The sequence below is a fragment of the Jatropha curcas genome, chromosome 5, assembly GCF_041381405.1.
Source record: "Jatropha curcas cultivar XTBG-Jc1 chromosome 5, XTBG_Jcur_1.0, whole genome shotgun sequence".
NCBI lineage: Eukaryota > Viridiplantae > Streptophyta > Magnoliopsida > Malpighiales > Euphorbiaceae > Jatropha > Jatropha curcas.
Window position 1 is genome coordinate 30330743 of NC_143155.1, and position 21419 is coordinate 30352161.

Genomic DNA, 21419 nt, shown 5'->3' on the forward strand with positions numbered 1-21419 from the left:
TTCCCTTATCGCGAACTACTATCAGTTCTTGTCGCCAGATTGACAAGAATAAAAATAGTTTCGCTGCCCATGTTTTCAATGAATGAGTGAATACTGAAGAAAAGAAGCAAAAGATTCAGATTTTGATTGATTAGTCATAATGAAAATTTATTCATTGAATTTTATTTTTATTAACCTGAAAAATCACGTTTTAACTAACTGATTAGGAGGAAAGATACCTAACCTACGACTAAGATTAGGTTTGGTAATGTAATAAACATTGAGTTTAGCCGTTAAGTTGATTATTAGGCATAGAAGCAATGGTGGCAATTATAATTAATTAAGAACAGAGAATCAAATCATTTACCAAAACTGGGCTTGACCATTTGAATGCAACAATTTTGACTGATAAATATATTGGGCGGTTTAGATGGGCCATATACCCCACTTTCGCATGCGAAAAATGACGTCGTTTTCACCATGTATGATTATGCAATTGACCCTTACAGTCCAGATTCAATCTATTTCCCCATTTTCCCCTCCTTCCAACAATATTTACCATTCATTGCCCCAATACTGAAAAACATTTATCTCATGGTTATTTTCTTTTTGCCGTTTGAGAGGTTCAATGGATATATTTGTGTTGATGAAGACACAAAAATAAAAATAAAAATAAAAATTAAAAAAAAAATAAAAAAAAAACAAAAAATAAGAAAAATTGCTAAAGTGAATTTGGGCTTAATTGATAGGCCCAAATCGAAAGGACCAAGTGAGATGGGCCCTAGTTGAACAAAAATCCTAGCTGAACACAAAAGGGTCAGCGACAGGGTTCTTTCTACGCAGCCGTTTAGTGCTTAAACAGGTCTATGGACTAAAAACCTAAAAGAAGATAGAAACGGGGAAAAGGGGTGTTGAACCCTAGGCTAAGTACAAACGACAAGCTGCAGGTAAGTTTCTCTAACATCCAAATGCTTTTTCTATTTGTTTGATGAAATTTGTTTTCCAATTTTAAAACCCTAAAATTATCTTATAAAAAAAAAACGATTAGTGCAAACTATGAATTTATAAGAAAAGATCTGACCATTAGGGTTTTAGCATATTATGATGTGATGTATTTGGTACTCATCAAGATTCTCCTACTCCTTGAAATATGTAGTAAGTAACTTTTTTTTTTTCTCATGAAAAACTAATTAATAATTAATAGCCGAAATCGAGTATCACATGCACTTGCAAGTTGCAAAAACAACATATGCCTATGCCTTGCGATTTGTGGAAATGGATTTTTTTTTTTTTTTTACAGTAGCTACGGTTTGTAGTTTTGAGAACCTCTCTTTCCTTGACACTTATGTTTCCTTCCTGCTCTTTTATTACCTTCCACTGTAATATATTAGCGATGATCAGTGCTTCCCTGCCTTTTTGTCAATGCCGACAAGCCGATCAGACACCCTACCAGAAAGATTGCTTCAGGAAGGATGAAATTCTTTTATTTTCCTTTTTTTTTATTTTTAATTTTTAAAATTTTTTGGTTGATAAAGGAAAGCATGGCTCTTGATTCTTGAAGAGCCGGATGCAGCTACACGTAGCCGTTTGAAGCAGGTGGCAACAAAAGGGTAAGAGCTTTGGCACCGCTTTGTACAACTTTTTGGCCACATCATTATTTATATTAGAAAATATTCTTCGATATTCATGTTGTTGTGTTTTTTATCAAATTTTAAATTTTTGAAAGGGCATTACTGTCCTATTATTATAATTGCACTGTGATTGAGCCTCGCACAAATGCCAGAAATGTTTTCCGTTTCTAATCATTGGGTCTATCATAATAGTTAGAACTCATCAGAATATTCTTTTTTTTTTTTTCTAATAATTTTCTTCTTTTGGTTTGTTTTGAGTTCTTAAAGTAATACAATAGATTTAGCTGCACAATCTCTGTCACAATAACTTTTAGACGTCGTTTCTTCCCTGTCAAACACTAATGGTCCATCAATTAACGTGAAAGTTGAAGCAAAAGAATACCTAGACCTGAAGAAAATATATTTACTCAGCCTTCAAGATAGAGATTATCGTGCTTATTAAATATGCATGCATGCTACAGTATTATATTCAAAAATACACTGTAAAATTTCCTCAACTAGTGAAGGAAAGGGAGCGAGTCACGATTCTTAAATAATATCTGCATTTTAATTCACTTTTGCACTATCCAATCTAGGCTAAACCCACCTTGTTTCCTAGCTTTTTTTTCAATGGCAAAATGGGTTTCGCTTGTCAAAGATTATATATTATGATAAATTTTCTTGGGGGTGGTGGAATAATTTCGTTTGTTTGTTTCATTCTCCATCAGTTGTTATCTTGGATTGTGGCACGTGGAGTTGCTGTTCTTGCTGCGGCTTCTGGCAATGGAACAGTTGATGAAGAAATATATGATCATTTGGACGGTGATAACGAGTGAGTATATATCTCATGCCATTATTTATTTTGCATATATTTGTTTGTCAAAAATGGGTATGGTTTGTCAAAGATATATATATTTGTTTGGGAAAGTAAATAAAAAAGACCGCACATATATTTTATTTGTAGAACTTTTTGTTCCCAGTTGGTATTGGTTGAAATTTTTGCATTCTGATGTTGCAAATCCTGAATATGACAACGAATATTAATTTGGTTTTTGAGTGTTGATTAGTAAAATATATATAATTCAAGAACTTTGTGTTGTTTGTCTAATTCTTTTTGCCTGTCCTAATGTCCTTTCTACGGATTCTCATACTTTTGGGCTTTCCGATTTCATTTTATGTAGTGTTTTTGTTATTTCATTATTAAGTAATGTAAGATTTGCTTCCTACCCTTCAATATTAAATTTGACAGTTTTTAATATTATACAAGAATAAAGAAAACAATTGACTAAATTACCTTTTATTTATTGTTCAATTAATTAAGATAAATATGTCTTAATTTTCTAAAAGTATTATCTAAATGGTAAAAAAAAAAGATGTTAAAAACAGTCAAATTTAAATAAGAAAGACTTTAAATTGAAACCGAGCTAATTTGATTTGGTTCGGTTTGGTTAACCGAATGTTCGCCCCTGCATATGAGGTTTGGCATTGTCAGTGTCATAAAAAAAATCAGCTGGAAAAGGATCTCATATGCATTGCATTGGCGCTGTAATTGTCGCAAAAATTTCCTTTGATACCGATCTCTGTGCGCAGAGATTGGTTTGGCTTAATTCTTCAGTAGCTAGTTTTGGCACATGTTTTATCAGGATTTGGATAGTACAGTGGTGGGTCACAGAAAAATAAACTTCAAAGAGACGAGGTTATAACTTATAACACATGAATCACATGTTGAATTTTGAATACTCTTGTCTTTTTCTTCTAATATGAAGAAGATAAGCTGACCTGTTGGTGAGTCACAGCTAAGTGCATGTGTCTGTGTTAGTATATGTTAACACAAAATAACTTTATCTCATTGGTCACTGACTCGATGCACTTGAAGAAGGGCCATCTCATCACAGTCCTAGACGGGGATTGTGAAGGACCTTCCTTTTTTTTTTTTCTTTTTTTTTTCCCCTTCAATGGAAAATGTAATTCTGATATTGTTAAGGGTTAATGTCTTTAACATATGGCTTTGGTTGCTTGACTACTTTAATGCATAAAATGATACTACTTCAGGTATAAAAGGATACTACTAGTTTGATTCGTTTTTTCCAAACTTAAGATTAAATTTATGGAAGAATATTACGCTAATTAGTTTTGTGGAACGAGCAAAGAAAAGTTAGGTAAGGATATGGAAGTATGAACGCCTGATTTTTAATGTCGTCGTATAGTTTTACTATCCACTTCTGCAAGATTTGATTTTGACTTGTAAACCGAAATTCTGGGTCTTAAGTTTGGTAGTGATGGTGAAGACCGAAGACTAATTTGCTACCCATTCTGGTTTTGAAGCCGCAATTTGCCAGTTTTCTGGCAGGAAACACAATGTTTGGAATTGCCTCTCAAGGATGTGGAGCATCTTCATTGGTCTGTTTCCTATCCACTTCCAAACCAAATCTCCAGGTAACCTGGATTCCCGTTTCTTTCCATTTCGAATTTTCGATACCCATCACTTCGCTTTTCCTTTTTGCCTCTCTCTCTCTCTCTCTCTCTCTGTGTATATACTGTGAAGTAGGTGATGGTCGGTGGGTTCCTGTCCGTTGTTTATTCTTAAGTTTCCTTTCTCATGATCTGCCATTGCATGCTTCATGTTTGGTGTACCGTATTGCGCTAGAATTGGATTATCATTGCCTTGATGAAAGAGGAGTACAATGGATTTTAATAATTTTAAAAAATTTATTCTTTAGAAAATAAATAGCTTCAGACGAGTAGATAATAAATTTTTTTAAAAAAAAAAAAAAAAAGAATACTGATGATGTTTCATAACTTAGAATAAAAAAACAAAGCTTCAACAATAAAAGGAAATCAGTTATTGTAAAGAAAACATAGTCTAAAAAATATTTATGCAAAAATAATAGTTGCTTAGAAAGATGTATTATAGCAGGAAACAAAAAGGACTTTTGTATGTAAGTAATGTTATGTTGTACTCGCAACATTAATTGGCACGACGTGAGCAATTTTCGCAACCAAAGGCTTATAATTATTCGACCACAAACATTTTTAACGTCATTAACAAAATATTGCATCTAATAATTATTGTTAACTGATAACTAATAACTAAATTTAATTTTGTTTATTAATATAAAATAAATAAATAAAAAGAAGAAAGAAAGAAACAAAAAGGCGATGGATCATACATATGCAACCGTTACTAGTAAATGATAGTCGAAGACATGAGGTGATGTTAGGCATGGCCGGTTCAGTGAAACGCCGGTTCCGGTTCACTGAACCGCCGGTTCGAGATGTTTAAAATTTTGAACCGGAACCAACCCTTGAATCTCCGGTTCCGGCATGGTTCAGCACGGTTCCGGCGAACCGACGGTTCAAATTACGGTTCCGATTCGGTTCCGGCATTACGCAAATTTTTAAAAAAATAATAAAATTTTGATTCCGAATTCATGAATAAATAATAATTTTAAAATGTTTAAATTTTATTAACTAAATGAATTGTTATAAATTTTAAAAGAAAAACATCTATTAACTAACTTAGAACTATTATTACATTAAATTTACAAATGTTGCTAATTTACTAATATAAAAAACTATAAATGGAATATAAAATTAATGGAATGAGTTGGAAATTATTATTTTCAAATACTAAGAAAATTATTTAAAAAATCAAATGAAGTAAATTTATGAATGGAAAAATTTGAGATTAGAGAAAGAATTTGGAATTGGATGTAAGAAAATAAAAAATAAACAATAGATAATTTCAATATTAAGGAAAATAAAGCAATAGAAAAAATAATGAACTATGGAAATTTGAGAGAATTTTGATTGAGAATAAGAGAAGAGTTAGGATATAATTGATTGTGAAATAAAAAATCATCAACTCATCATATTTATACATGTTTCTCATTTATTAGTTTTCCAAATTGTCCCTTATATAATTTAGTAAATTACAGTAAATAAATAAATAAATGATTAAAAATGAATAAAATTTATTTACCAAAAAATATATAAAAAACACCTATCATATCAAAAACTATCTGTTACACTCCTTTTTTGTACACTTGAAAGTATTTTTTTTTTATATAAATCAACTATTCATGTACCATTTTTTATATAAATTAAGTCAAAAAATGTGTATTTTTTTCACAACTTTTTATAACTTATGTACCATTTTACTTCTCTTCACCATAAATCAAATCAACTACAATCAAATCAATTGATATAAATTTTTTTATAAAAATTTTAAGCTACAATTTTTTGTGTATCCGGTTCGAACCGGACCGGAACCGCCGGTTCACCGCCGGTTTCGGTTCATATTTTAACATCCACATGAACCTTAACCGGCCCTTGAACCGCCGGTTCCGGTTCAAAATTATGAACCGCCGGTTTCGGTCCGGTTTCAATTTGTTTACAGTACGGTTCGGTTCCGGTTAGAACCGAACCGGTGGCCATGCCTAGGTGATGTTGGACATCACATGGCAACCCCCCCCCCCCCTCTCCGGACGGGACCATCCCTACTCTCTCCATCGTCATCATCCCTAATCTTCAGATTCCATTCATGTGTTAAATATTGATCATCATTTTTTTCATAAGGAAAAGGGGGAAAATAACTAAGACACGCAGAAAGTGAGGTCCAATTACATTGTATTGCTAAAATCCATGTTGAATATTTAATTGAGATTGTTCTCCTTGTTTTTATCCTCGTACAATTTTTTTTGTTGCTAAGTCCCTTTCTTTTTGGTCCATAAAGACGAAGTGTACCATTTATCATGGAAAAAAAATTCACTAAGCCGAGATCGCTAACTAATACTAATTAAATATTAATAGAAAAGAATTATATTTTCGATATACTTTCCCAGTGCGGTTGCTACCACGGGCTTTATGCAATTGATGAGAAGCTATTCTAACAAAATTAATAAAGCAAAAGCATAACTTTAATTCTCAATGACTAATGAATCTAATGAAATATGTGCATCAAAATATTAGTTCCAAAACTAAAAAAAAAAAAGTCCAATAAACAACATTCAATTAAGGACTTGTACCGCTCTTTTATAAAAATATAGCATCATTGATTGGGTTTTTAGAAGGAGATTCAGAATCTTGTCCCTTACTAATTTCAAAATGAAGGGAATACTAAAGAGGTGTTAGTACATGATTAGTGTTGCAATCAGTTTAGAAATAAAAATAGTATTTTGCATGGCAAAAATATGGGTGTGCTATTCATATTGATTTGGAATAAGGTCATCATTCAAAATGGAACAATTTTCGTCCCCTTCAATTGGCTTTTGGGATGGAGTTAGGCACCCTGCTCAATGTTGGGGCTGCCAGCCTGCAAACTTCATGCTTAGAGTTAGACCTGATCCGTCTTTGAACAGAATAGGAAGGATCACCACGGATCATGGGAACATCTCAAATCAACGATGAAAATGCTAGTGTTGTACCGTAGTATAGAGTGTAACCAGTCTATGCTTTCCGCCATCATTTTCAAAAACGATTGTGTCGATGGTTAATTGATTCTACTGAACTTTCATTGCGTCAATGATTCCCTACTTTTAGATACGACTACCTATTTGTGGTGTCGAATAATCGTATTTGCTATATATGTTAAAATTGCTTTGTTATATATATTGACTTGATTGAATGGATCACGTTATCATAATATCTATACCAGTCATTTTTATTTTTTTTTTTGAAGAGATCTATACCAGTCATATTTTACATTACGTAACGAGCTTTATAAATACACTTTATTAGAAGCATTAATTAGAAGAAAGCACCTGATGCTAATATTAAGAGAGAACTTTGGTTCAGCCGTATGGATCGGTTGAAAATTTTCATACTCAACGGTTAGTTTATAAATATTTAATAAATTTTTTAATCGGCAAGTGATAATTAATAGAAGTCTCGAGCGGAACTTTTTGGAAAAAAGCACCTAATACAGTAATTAGTTTCAAATATGGGTACAGACATTTACTTAATTAGCTCGCATTTACACCTAAAACACGCGTGGACTTCCATACGGTAACCACAATAGTCAATAGTAAAATAGTCACTTATAGACTTTTTCTTATATTTTATGTGTTTTAATTAGTTTGAACTCTGAAGTAGGCCACGTCATCCCTTTGCAAGTCGGTTGTTGAAACTAGCTAATGCGACTTGTATAACAACCGTCGAGAGGCCTTTAGGTCCAGCTTCCGCCATCTCCTGCAACAACGTCATAATCTTTTTCTTTTTTCCAATAGGAAAATCGATTTGCTTTTTCAGTATTCTGGACGGTGGAATGTCAAACCGGTGAATTTAAAGTCACGCATGGGAGACTCGTCTCACAGCTGTAACCTAATATCCAATGTTGACGGAACTAATACCATGTTGTTAAAAAACGGCTTAACTAATTGTTTACCACTAATATTTTAGCAATATTTGGTCCAACTCTATGTAATTTTAATTATTCAAATTTTTATTTATGAGTTCCAACTTCTTAACCAATCATTCACTTCTTTCCTTCCATTCTCTATACATATTGCGATCGCTAAAAATTTAAATCATATAAATGGTGCAACCATATACTTTTCTAATGTGCATTGTGATTATCATTATTAGATTATGAATGCCTTTAGTTATTAACCTTTCATAATACATTTTTTTAAACTCTAAATGCTAGTAAATAATAGAGATCAGTAGCCAAAACCAACATTTAGCATTGTAATTTTGTATCGGCAGACTCATAATTAAAAGGTGAATTATTAGTTAGTCTTCATAATTTAGTGAAATTTACAAGTTATATAATATCTATGTTTCAAAATCTATTAAGCAGTGTTTATATTTTAATGTTGTTTGACTAGATAATTTTTTGATTATTAGTCAACTCGTTAAACACGTGTTATTCTAATTTTGTTCTTGAAGGAAGAAATCAGATTTTATTAAATAGTTTGATCTAAATACGTAAATAATATGATAATTGACCGTATATTTATATGCGTATAACACCGTAAGAGGATTGATAAAAATGTTGCAATATTACAGTACAGATGAAATGCAGTGGGTGGGTGAACAGAGAAGATCAAGAGGACAACCGTGAGCGAAAAGTTCAACCCACGCAGTCGGCACTTGGCACCACCATTCCGCCACCCAAGTACAACAAGTACGATTATAATAACATATTATGTTCGAAAATTTCTTTCTTGAAACTAAAGTTTTTAACAGCGTTCAATTCAATTATTAGTGACAATTTAACCAGTTGTAAATTTTCAAAAGAAGTCGATCTGTCCTTGGCGAGTTCGGTATGGACGGCGCACTCAAAGCCATGTGATAGTACAGTATGTTCTTATAGTTTTGCAGTGAAATGCGGGTAAAAAAATTGATGGATTATCCACTGCGCATGTTAGTCTCTGCTGAAAGTAGAATATAGACTTGGTATAGTTTTTCTTAATAAAGAATCACATATCTATGTACAAATTAAAAAGGTTATATTGTCCTTACAACAGTTTGATGTAAGGACATCGTTTGTCATTTTCTATGTGGGTCTTTGATTCTAAAACCCTATCTACTGCTTTTCATTATCTACTCTGGTTAACCAAAACCCTCCTGGCCGTCGCTCTAAATGGACAGCTGGAGCTCACGAATCCGTTTACCAAGTGCAAGTAAGTCTTAAGTTCGTGACACCGAGCTACGTTCACGCCATTCATGTATGGAGAGTCCTTGCTGCTCAGTCTTAGTTCTCTTCCGACGTCGGCGTAAACCAGTTGCATCTGCTCCACCTGCTTTTGGAGCCAGCTAGGGAGGCCAGCCACGTTCATTTTTTGGTCGTTTTCTCCGTCGATGACGAAACCAGGTACTTTTGTTATCAGATCATCGGAGTTTACTATACGTAATACTTTAGTGCCTTGTTTTTCCAAATGTTGGCGAAAGCTCCTGTTTCCGACACGGGGACCGCCGAAAGAGATGACGGTGACCAGCGGTGCCCGTTTGAATGTGGTTTTGATGTCATAGGCAGTGAGAATAGCGAGAGCAGCTCCGAGGCTGTGGCCTGTGATTGTCAAGCTAAGTGGCTCGTCTCCGTACGATTCAAGAAGCCGGTGGATCTCTTCACGGACCATCTCTTGTAGACTTGGGCCCACTGTGGGTCTAGAAGTGTAAAGACTTAAAAATCCACTCTCCACCATGGGTGCGTATCTTGCAGTACTCTTGTCAGAGTCTGCATCGGGTAAATGAGCCAGAGTGGCGCGTAGATTCTCTAACCACTCCAGGCAAGTGGCAGTACCTCTATAAGCAATTACCACGTCCCTTCGTCCTAGTCTAGCAATCTCCTCCTTGTCCTGACATACTGCCACGTAGCCAATCCAACTGGACTGAGTTGCCACCCAGCTTGGCGCCTTTTCTATCCAACGTGGCAGTTGGACACCAGATGTAGCACGGAGGTTTTTAGTTGGCCGGTAACCTGTTTCTGGTAAACCCGACCGATCGAGCAATGTGTTTTTCGGAAACCGGCAGGTGGCGTAGGTGGATGATGAAGGATCAAAGTCAAAGGATTTATATGCAGCGTCAACAAATCCTCCGTATCGGAGAATTTCGCCACGCAGATTATCATCAAGCGGGTCAAGCATACCTTCCCAGTTCTGGATACCTTGATAATCCATCCATTTATCAGCTAGTTTAACCGGTCTAGATGCGGCAGACAAGTATGAGAATGGGTCGCTGTCAACCGGGTCCAGCAGGCGTTCCCATTTCTTGGGATGTTTGTTTTCTATAGACTTTCTGTTGATTCTTAATGGTTGAGTGAGTGTACAGCACTCTATTCTGAAGTGTCTTGAGGGGAGAGTGTATGGTAGTGCAGGTCCAAGAGAGAGTCTCATTTTCAAGAATATAATCTCTAACGTAGATTCCGCTCTTAACCTGCACTTACTTCCGTTTTTTTTTTAAGTGGGAATGGTTGATAAGGAGACGAAATAGAGAATGATTGTGATTGTTGCGTCCAGAGAGCTTTGAAGGCGGGGGTTTTTATAGAGCCAAAAATTGTACGTAGAGAGAGAAATCGGAGCTGGCGCTTTTAATGACGAGAAAGGTGAGACAGAGAAAGTGAAGAGTTAAGAGCGAGAGGAAGCTCATTAAATGGAGAAAGAAAGTGTGACGCTTTTGATGATGGGGGAGAGAGAGAAATGGAGAAAGTTTATATATATATATATATATATATATATATATATATATAATTATTCCTTGACATGAAAAAAAGTAGGGAGAGAGAGATAGTAAAATGGATTAGTAGGTAGGGCCTGGACCGAAAAATACAGTTTGTGAAAACAATAACAATATTTAAATAATTGCGCGCGCTCTGGTTTTCGCTGACAAGAGAGCCGGCATCGATCCGGTCTATATTAAAACCAGACTAGAACCGGTACACTTAAAGATTATTTCACAACCGATTCAGTTGTATTAGATTTGAATCACATTGAAATTGTAAATTTATAGATTTGGTTCCGGTGGTTGTCCTCCAATTGTTGAGATTAGAATCAACTCAATGGATACTATTGACCAATTTTAATATAAAAAATTTTAAAAAAAGTAGTTGTTGTGATTAGGGTCAAAATCGCATTGAAATCAGAAGTGATGAGTTCATAATTGACTTGAATTAATGAATGGACTAATTTCAATCTTGATTCAAATTAAACCGCTGGTTCAGACTAGCCACATTCATGAAAACCCCGATCGAGTTATAGAAAAGGCCAAGTGGACACACAAAATTGTATGACCTTGAGAAAAATAGCAACTGAAAAACTACAATGGAACCTAGGGACGAAACTAAAAAACAAAATTAGGGGTGAATACAATTTTTTTAACTTTTTCGAGGAGCCAAAAATAATTTTTTATAATTTTATAATTTTCGCGGTAGCCCCTCCAACAGTCCAACCTAGGGCTGGGTCAGCCCTGATGGGACCCATTAAATAAATGATAAAGGACAGAGATTAGGAGGGACGAGATATCAAAACGCATCTATTGGTTCAGTTGCAACCGAGCTATAATACTTCTCACTAAAGTCCAAAGTAACGACAAATCTGAAATCTCAGTTTCGTAACCCCTAGCACGTGTGAACCGAGTAATCGAGCTGAAATTATATTATTGAATCGACTCGGCTTTAACCGGTCCGAAATAGGATAGAAAGTTAGAAACAATGACAAGCGTGTATTAATAGCCATGTGACCACGACACCTGTTTGGATAAACAAGGTAGCAAAACATGTTTTTCTATAAATTTAGTTTGTTATTTAACGTTAAACAGAACTGGTTACTGACCACATTAATCTCATGGTTGAGAATTGAATTATCTAATTGCACGTTTGAATCTCTTAATGCCCTTTTTAGAATTCGAATATAGCTGCCGTTTTTTTGTGCTTTCTTGCCTTTTCTTTTGTTTTCATATTTTACTAATTTGGCAAGCAATTTAGGTTTTCATATCATCACTTTCTTTGGCTTTTGTGTTTTGGGTTAATTCATGTGTTCTTAGACACTTATTTATCATCATACAGTCAATTCAACCGGTGGAAATCCCACTTGCGATGTCCAACACTTAGCTATTATATTATGCATGTTTGATTTCCTTATTGCGAATGGGAATTCATGTGTGTGATCTTCCTTTTATTGTTTAGGTTTATTTACTTATTTTAAGAAAATAATCAACTTGGAATAAGACCTAAGCACTCTCTTCCTGTTTGTTGGTCAGTGTGCTATACTTCAAAGGCCTTGTTCAGTGATGTTTGGTGTATTAACCGCGATTAACTATTCTATTAGCGGTTAGTTTTTCTTTATTAATTTTTAGTTAGTAGTTGTTTATAATAGCAATTTAGATTATAAGTGTTGAGTAGAATATATAGTTGCTTAATTTAAAATTACAAAAAAGAATATTAATTGTTTAATTAGTTGAAATCGGAGAAAAAACAATTGTTATAATTATAAAAAAAAATTTAATTTAACCTATATGAAATATTGAATGTTAGAGCGTTTAATATTTGATAAAAAGCTCTCTTAATCTCTAATAGAGATCTTAAAGTTATTATATTATGTTACCAATCGAGCGATAGAATTAATAAATATAAAATTTTGATATAGTTCATCTAAAAAACACAGTTAAAATGTTAAAAGCTTTGTGACGACTTTTACAGGCAATTTTCAGGATTAATTGAATTTCCACCAACCATTTTGGTAGATTATGAAAGACTTGTGGCATGTATAATTGTTTTTGATAGCTTACTAGGAAACTGTAACCCGGCTATCTTTTCCATCAGGTTGGTCTTCGGTAAACACGTCAGGCTGTAATTGATTCCACCTAAACTACTTTGAGAACTAAGTATACCTAATTATTAACTTATTAGACTTGGACGGTTAGATCTTTGAGATTCTTGTGATTTATATATATATATATAACTTAAAAAGGAAATTGAGCAGCTACTTTCTGCTGGGTGCTGATGTAGTACAAGAAAAATTCTTTTTTGGACTGATATTCTCAACCAATCAAAAATTTCCTGGAAGGCCAAAATAAGATAGAATGTGTTTCTATTTTTCTGTTTCATACCCTTATCCGACTCATACACCCAGAACTAGATTGAAAAGATAAAGCTTGCCAGCAGCAGATTTTTGGAGATGTAATGTAAAGACAGTTTAATTGAGTTATTATGGAATTTGAAAAGAATAATACAGTAGTTCTCAGGTGGCATTCTGCTTTATTATTATTTTTTAATGTAAAAGAATTTATAGTATATAAGGCCTGGCGATAATACCTGGAGAAGCTAAATTAATGGTTTGGCAATACGTTAACTTGATATATATAATTATATAATTAGGAGGTTTAATCCATTTTGAGCCGTAGAATGTAAAAATTATTTTACCTTATCACCGGTGCATTTTATCGAGATTGAACTTGTATAATATATTGATATTGCTTGCCATTCCAATTAACCCTTTATTGGTAAAATAAATATATTTTCATATGATATGCTTCTTAATCTACGCGGTTTCTGAGATAAGATAATTGTCCTTCACTTTTCCAATCGTAATGGAAAATATCCAAAGTTATAGTGCACTTTACTGAATCGTCTTTAATGGAAAACAACAAACTGCGATTATAAAATTAGATTATAGATTCAGATATTATTGTAGTACCTTATTATGAAATCGAAATTAAAGAAATGACAACTTGCAAAAAAAAAAAAGAGTAATCCCATTATTTGAAAAGTTTGAAGGGAGGGATTGTAGCTCTCGTCTGCAATTAATATAAAATGGAATTCATATAACAATCAGTGATTTTGTATATACATAAGGTGGTTGATATTAATGATAAATATCTGGAAAAAGAGACAAAATTATGTTCCTTGTTGATGTGTGAGAAGATGAATACCGTTAAGAGTCAGAATTATTAAAAGCAAGAACATTTTTATTTTACAAGGAGAAGATGGGAGATGTGTGATATAGAAGTATCATGTCTCCCAGCCAAAGATGGCAAAAATACTATCACTGAAGAGACAGTTTGGTTGCTAAGTAGGTGAGTTGAGATTTAACTCTCTCTCTATGTACCCACTTTATATATATATATATATAAATGGACAACTGGGCTTATCTGTGGAGACGTAGAAGCTTAATAGCCTATCAAAATTATTATTACTATAATAAGTTTTCAATTCAAGATCTGTTTCTCTCACCTGACGTGGACCAAATTTATCGCTAAGCAATTAAAATATCTATAACTGCTCTCATTTTTTTTTTTTTTTTTTATAAATGGAAAAATTTTAAATGCTCGGAGATGGAAATGGCAAAAAATAAAAAAAATACCGTGATATGTTTTCCGAACTATCTAATTCATGTCCGAGAGTGTATATTTATTTTGATGTGTCGTCAATGTAGCCAATGAAAGCATGTAGTTTGAGAGGTACGTAGATATTTTCTCTCTTTTGCTTGAAAGGAAAAGTGAATTGGAAATTACGTTGAGATGTTGGGTAATAGCAATTGCTGTATAAGGTTAGTGAAGCAGAAAAGAGAAAAGGGTGTGACAAAATAAAAAATAAAAAATAAAAAAGAAAAGGGTAAAAAGCTCAGTGAAAGGTCACCATTTTTCTAGTATCTTGGGGGTCAAAACGAGAAAATCCAGACTGCTCATTCAATTGTTTTCAGAAGAAAGCACAAAGGACGAGCCCCGCAACTATTCAAACACAGTATTAATCTTGAAACACTTTATCATAAAATCACAGTAAGTGTACATAATTTAATAGTAAGTGTACGTATATTACATATATTCAGGTTTAAATTACAGTAGAAAAAAATAAAATAAATATAAATTTCACTGGCTTGGTCCTACTTTTATTTATTTTTTATTTTTTAAGAAAACTGGGTCCTACTCCTAATATAGCATGATAGAGACATATTGCAGTTAGGAAAAGAAAGACAGGAGAAGGAAGGGGTTTTAGATGAAACGATGAACTACCGGTCTGTTTTGGACAACTCAATGTACTGGAGGGGAAAATAATTTCACCTCACCCTTTCCCCCAATTAAAAAACTACAATTGAATGCATTACAATTATAATTTTTTTTTTCCTTTTAAATTTTATCTGGTATATGGAGCTCAAATCCGAAATCGAGATTATCATCCTGTCATTAGAGTCAGACATTACTTATAGCTAAGAAGAAGAAGTCGACGAAGAAATTTTTGATATACAAATCAAGAAATTTGAAATCTTGATAAGTGAAAATCCAACCATTAAAAGACTGGAACTTTATTTTCAGAAATCTTTAGATCTAGATGCTGACCCGCGTATAAAATGGAAAAAGCTTCCCAATCAAACTGGAAAGTTCTTGCTTTTTGTATTGATAACCAAAAGGGTCTTCTAATGATATTCTAGTGATGGTTTTGTCGGTAACACCAATATAATAATAATAGAAAGATTTGTCGGCATAGAAGCATGAGATTGAGAAATTATATAGTATAATATTTAATGTATTCGGAGGGTTGGTCGCAACTTTGAAGTTTCATTTAAGAAATAGACAAAGAAGTATGATCTTAAACCATACCATGATTAAGATTGCGGGTCGGAGACAAATCATAACAAGCAGAAAAGTGATTATAAAATTAAAGAAATTGCCTTTTTCATTGCATGATTGGTGCCTTTGTTTGGAGGGATGAGGTTATATATAACTATGTCTTTGGATTTGGATATTATTTTATCATTCTGCTAGAGATTGACAGGCCGCCCAGTTAGTGGAGCTCTTTAGTTGCAAAAGAGTGATTTTGCATTTTTTCTATTTATTTTACCAATAGTAGGGGAATAAAATATATTTTTAGTTGAAAAATATATTTACCCAACTTGTATTTAACACAACTTTCTCAGTGGTGAATGAAATTCTCTAAAATATCTTCATGTGTATATTATGGATAAGTCACCGCACTGGACCAGTTGAAAATATTATGAACAATTTGATGAAATTACGTGATTAGCATGATTCACTTGTATAACTTTAAAAAGAAAGAGGGTCAAAAAGGGTATAAAAAGTTGTATCGAAGATGTCCATGTCTTATGAAAGATGGCAATTTCCATATTCGCTTATCATTAATGAGTTTGTTTTTTTTTTTTGTTTACGATGATTAAATGATACTATTTCTTTCTATATCACACTAAATACATTTTGTCACTGTTGTTATGCCATTTTTTTATTTCTGAGCCGTTGAATATGTACATGCAGGACAAAAACAAATTATAAGTGCCCACTAAAATTTATCAGCCAATAGAGTTTGTAAGGTTTTGAGTATGTTTCTTTATTATGATGAGACAATTAGTATCAACCCGAATGGTAAATGCCAGTTGCCTCGTTATCAAATCATTATTAGACACAATCATTGTACTATAGCCTGGTGCCCACCATCTAAGCTTGGCCAACAAATGAAATACTCCAATAAATTGCAAGTTCTAGTCAAACATGGGTTTATATTCTTTTTTTGTCAGACTGCCTTTCAATGGGTATTTGTAAATAGCATTTGCGATTGTTAAGTATGCTTAATCCAAGCATTACCTAGTACATATTTTTTTTTTTTTGCATTAAAAAATAGAGATCATTTGTTATTTGAAGTGGTAAGTGATCCTAATTCCCGCCGACTCCAGTAAATGTGAGAATACAAATTTAATTATCAGAAAGCCAAAAACTTAATACAAATTTGATTATCAGAAAGCCAAAAACCTAACTCTACGCTCTACAGCCTGAGGGGTATACTGGATATTATTCTTTTGCATTTTACTTGCATTATGTACCCGCTTTCCTCTCACTACCAAACACAATACAAAACGTCATTTGAATGCATTTTCATTATAGTGCAGGTGAGTTCTCTGGATTATTTGTGGCCCAGAGGGCCATTGCAATATTGAATCAATGAGCTGAATGCCATGGTCAATGGTCACTAGAAAGGCCAACCCAGTGCACATGATGTCCGTCTCACTACCTCACTGCCATAAGAGCGAGTGAGGTGCCCTGAACTTGGAGAAGAAAATTCAGCACTTATTTCAATATCTAATAAACCCAGTATCCATACGTCAGTGTGAAGAATATTTTTGAGTAGAAAGATTTCAGAATACAAAAGCCGTATGAAGATAGGAAATGAGTCTACAGATTTTCATCGCAACAATAATAGACAGAACAAGATTTCCGCAATCCTCACATATTGCCTATGGACTTTTACATGAAACTAATGTATTTGGTTATTTAGCAAAAGGAAAATATATCTTGAAAAAAATTCCTGTACCATCTAGTTATTTGAAGCACCATCACCTTTTCTTACCCATTGTCTTACTTGTTTTCTTGAGTTTTGAATCCTCTGCTTCCTCCTCCCCGTGTTCCTGTGCTCACTGGAGCTAGGTCTATTTGACAAGACCCCAGAATTTGTTTCTGTTGAGCCAGCTGTTGAGTCTCTCTGCTGTTCCTCAGCGTTTTCTTTCTCCAATGCCTGGGTAGGCTGCCTGACTGACTGAGGAAGATACATACCAGGTAAAACAACTAGATTTTTTTTCGGTTCAATTAGGCCACTGTTTTCTTCTTGTAGTTTAAGTACGGCCTCAAACTTCTGTCTTCTAATGTTCTCTGAATCAGACTGGAGTAGCTTCTCATCTTCGACTTCTGTTCTGTCAGAGCTCTGAGACAACAAAAATATTCAAGTTAACTATAAATATCCAAGACTGAACAGCAAAAAACACACATATGCACACCTCATTTGGCCCCAGTTTAAAGGGGAATGGCAAACCTTAATAAAAAGAAATATGAATGAAAATTACTATTTATGATTATAGATAGCATACCAACTCAGTGCGATGCGCTCCAACCAAGCCAAGAACATGTTCAAAATCCTTGGTATGGAAAACCTTACGGCAAACTGGACAATTTCCCATACTTTCTTCATTTATGCCTTGCATGTCTAATAACACCAGTCCATTGCAAAAAATTAATATCTTGATAATAGAAATATCTATAAGAATATGTTTAGATGAAAAAAGCCATAACAATGTCAATTTTCTTTCTTTTTTCCCTTTTTCTTTTTGCAGGCAGGCTATCGTAATTCCACATATTTATGATCAGCTTTCAACCATAAAAGAGCATCTCATAACAACCTAAAATGTCCTTGCAAAAACAGCTGATAATTTGTAACCCTACAAATCAATCAATAGTATCACACACGTGATTTTGGGCCACAAGCATACCAGTGTATAATCAATATGAAGCATATAATCTTGAATTTTTAGATGTCCTATCAACTAGCCAGCCAAATCATTCAATTGTGCAAAATGCAGTTGGTGAGACCACAAGTCAAATTACAACATACATTGGCATCAAGTACTAAGAAAACACTCACATTTGACAAATGTTTACTTCTTATTTCATTTACATTCATTAAAAGTTCAAAGCCCTGCACTCTGATAAAATTGAACGATCCCCTTATGCTGAAGTAAATGTTTTTGTTCTACAAATTCTCCCATGAAACTCTACTTAAGCATGGACACTACCTTTCCACCTTAAATTCTGACCCAAACATACCATTCTCATTTTCCCCATCTCTGATGCAATGAAGAGCTGAGGTAGATGAGGTATTAGTGTTGCTCTCTCTCTCTTTTTGGAGCCAATTCCACCACCTTATAATGCATTCACTGTCATAATTTAAAGGGAGGGGAGCAGAAAGGATATTATAACATGTTGACTACTATAATTTAGAGGAGAAAAATGGAAAAAGGGAAGGGTAAAAGAGCATGCACCAAATATGCCTAATATTAGCTAGAACAAAAGAATCAAGAACCTACCTGTGAAAGCAATGGAAACAAGACATCAGCTTCATAAATGGTAAGGCTTCATTCTGTTCATCTTCGAGGACCAAAGGGCACAAACACAATGGACAATTACCTTCAGGGTGATTCATAACAGAGAGCTCCTCCACTGCTTCCTGGAAATACATTTTAATCAATTTTTGCAACTACATATATCAATCAAGGAAAAAACAAGTATTATCTAGTACATCTTGGCATTATCAATAAAGGAAAAGACATTCTGAAAATATATTTATGCAAAACTTTATTATTTAGAGAGGATGAGTTTTTTAATATATATATATGAGAAAAGAGACTACACAAATCATAAGAAAATATTATATGAAGTACCAAAAAACTAACATTAATCCTAATTTTCTAAAAGAATAAGAAAAATATAACAGCGCTAAACCCTATATATCTGCCTACAGGTATTAGAGTCACATAACTATATATCTGCCTACAGGTATTAGAGTCACATAACTACTGTATACTTAAAACAACCACCTATCCATATGGCATATGCAATGGATACCAGTTATCATGTTTGTAATGCAATTTTCTCTATCGGGTGACACTGTGAGGTAATGACACCAGTGCAAATAAAATATAGCAATAATTACCTCGCAAAGTGCTACAAGCATCAAACATGAGGAGAGCTCGCATGCTCTGTTTCGTATGCTGGTTACTAGATGCTTCTGCCTTTGTTCATCGAGTCCCTTAGACTCAATGAGATCTATATAGGGTGGTTTCTCTGGATACTAGCACAAACAATTAGACAATAGTTAGTATGTAAACAAATAAAACCTAAATGCCCATACAATATTATTCTGAATTTCTGGTAAGTATGAGCGACCTAGCAATGCATTCACAAGCATTTGCCCAAGTAAGGGAGAATCTAGAGCCGATTAATTGCAAAAGAAACATATAAGCATCGCATTAATATCTAATAAGTGCCGTAAAAAATTCTACCTGGGGACCTGCTCGAATCCCAATAACTGCTTCCACAAACTGCAGAAATAGAATGATTCAATTATATATTGTAATATAGAGACAGACTGAGAGATGGAAATGAAATCGAGAATAATTGCACAGTTGTGGAGAGAGTGCCAGCAATTGCTTGTTTGTAGGAAACCTAGCTCTTAACATCTTTTGATTACGTTGTAAAATGAACGTATATAAGGAACTTCCATTTACAAGAGGATACAGACAGGCTAAAAGACAAAACTTTTCTATGCCATCGTCCGAACCCTAGAAATTAAAATCAAGAGGAAAAGAGAGAGACCTGTTGAGAAGAGACATCGGCAGTTCGGGGCTTGACGTGGACGTGAAGATAGGGAGGGAATGAATCAACAACCACACAATCGTCTCCGTACACTGCTTGCACCGCTTCCACTTCGATCAATATCTCTTCCACTTGGGCCATTTTTTCCCGCCGTTTTAGACTTCTCCGTATCGATATAGAGACGCCCAAAGGAAAATTAATTCATCGCTAAAACTTAATCTAGTATTTCTTGCAAAGCGATGTGTGGCGCGTGTTTAGTGACTAATCACAGGAAGCGCGATACTGATAAACAGTCTATCCGGCACCGTTCTGTTACGGTGTTTTTTATATCTGAAATTTTCTCTTTTTCTTTTTAATCTATGCTACAATATTATAAAACAACTACGTTACTAAAAAATAATGATCCAATAATTATGCGGACTCTAAAATCTAACAGTTTAAGGTTCAAAATTACACTGCTGACTACACAATAGAGAGTAATTTTCTTCTTGATTCATTAAATTAATGAAAATACAAAATGGTCAAAATGATTCAAATTTAAAACTTTTTACTCCTCGTACAAAATGAGAAAACCAATTAAAGCACTATCCATTTAGCTACCATCATAGTTTTTAAAATTAAGAATTTTAATAATATTGCATAGCTACTATATATATATATTAACAATACTTTTGGAACATGTTACAGTTACACTATTTTTAAATGAACAGTCCTATGCAAGTTTGCGATTAATTGCATTGTAAAATAGATTTTGAAAGATAATTACTCCATATTACTCCCTAACTATAATAATTGTATTGTATCCGGTTAACTCTAATTTTAAATTTATGAGAAAATTAAGATGATAATTTGATTTTTGGGTCAATATTTTATTCAAATAAATAAATTTTATTTTTTTTAAATAAAAAGTAAAAGAAACTTTAAATTAAAACAATAATAACGAAAATTGAAATTAAAGACAAAAATCCTTAAAAGTTTGCTTTTATAACAATTTTCATTTTTGGACTAATTAAATTATTACATAAAATAAAATAATTTTCTTTTTCTATTTTTTATTATTTCATTGGATGTGGTCAAATAAAAAAAAAAAAATATATATATATATATATATACACACATATATAAGTAAAAAACATGACATATTGAGCTTTTATGCATATAAACTTGCAACTCTTTTTCTTTATTTTTTTATTTGAATAAAATTTAGTTTCAGTTGACTCTAGAATACAAATTTTGGTAAATAAT

The 21419-nt window shown here is 33.5% G+C and overlaps 3 protein-coding genes across 3 annotated transcripts; 1 reads left to right on the top strand and 2 right to left on the bottom strand.

The window, feature by feature from the left end:
• Positions 1 to 912: 912 nt before the first annotated feature.
• On the top strand, positions 913 to 8926 carry LOC110010453 (uncharacterized). Its single transcript, XM_037639901.2, has 5 exons — positions 913 to 926; positions 1515 to 1589; positions 2318 to 2421; positions 3915 to 4025; positions 8598 to 8926. Exons 3-5 carry the CDS (start codon positions 2373 to 2375, stop codon positions 8924 to 8926), a joined length of 489 nt encoding a protein of 162 aa, XP_037495829.1. The 5' UTR covers positions 913 to 926; positions 1515 to 1589; positions 2318 to 2372.
• Positions 8927 to 9041: 115 nt separating this feature from the next.
• Positions 9042 to 10724, bottom strand: LOC105643375 (phospholipase A(1) DAD1, chloroplastic). Its single transcript, XM_012228472.4, has one exon. The coding sequence runs from the start codon at positions 10424 to 10426 to the stop codon at positions 9131 to 9133; it is 1296 nt and encodes a 431-aa protein (XP_012083862.1). The 5' UTR covers positions 10427 to 10724; the 3' UTR covers positions 9042 to 9130.
• Positions 10725 to 17140: 6416 nt separating this feature from the next.
• On the bottom strand, positions 17141 to 20439 carry LOC105643225 (RWD domain-containing protein). Its single transcript, XM_012228317.4, has 7 exons — positions 20175 to 20439; positions 19862 to 19900; positions 19513 to 19650; positions 18887 to 19026; positions 18627 to 18736; positions 17894 to 18009; positions 17141 to 17730 (listed from the first exon to the last, which is right to left on the bottom strand). The coding sequence occupies exons 1-7, from the start codon at positions 20313 to 20315 to the stop codon at positions 17347 to 17349; spliced, it is 1068 nt and encodes a 355-aa protein (XP_012083707.1). The 5' UTR covers positions 20316 to 20439; the 3' UTR covers positions 17141 to 17346.
• Positions 20440 to 21419: the final 980 nt, after the last annotated feature.

What these genes read in the sequence shown, in the direction of transcription:
- LOC110010453 (XM_037639901.2), top strand. Translation starts at nt 2,373, where the DNA reads ATGGAACAGTTGATGAAGAAATATATGATCATTTGGACGGTGATAACG. An exon ending in CATTTGGACGGTGATAACGA is followed by an intron (nt 2,422 to 3,914) that starts GTGAGTATATAT and finishes CTGGTTTTGAAG; the next exon opens with CCGCAATTTGCCAGTTTTCT. An exon ending in CTTCCAAACCAAATCTCCAG is followed by an intron (nt 4,026 to 8,597) that starts GTAACCTGGATT and finishes GCAATATTACAG; the next exon opens with TACAGATGAAATGCAGTGGG.
- LOC105643375 (XM_012228472.4), bottom strand. Translation starts at nt 10,426, where the DNA reads ATGAGACTCTCTCTTGGACCTGCACTACCATACACTCTCCCCTCAAGA.
- LOC105643225 (XM_012228317.4), bottom strand. Translation starts at nt 20,315, where the DNA reads ATGGCCCAAGTGGAAGAGATATTGATCGAAGTGGAAGCGGTGCAAGCA. An exon ending in CCGATGTCTCTTCTCAACAG is followed by an intron (nt 19,901 to 20,174) that starts GTCTCTCTCTTT and finishes CTATTTCTGCAG; the next exon opens with TTTGTGGAAGCAGTTATTGG. An exon ending in TGTTTCCATTGCTTTCACAG is followed by an intron (nt 18,737 to 18,886) that starts GTAGGTTCTTGA and finishes AAATTATGACAG; the next exon opens with TGAATGCATTATAAGGTGGT.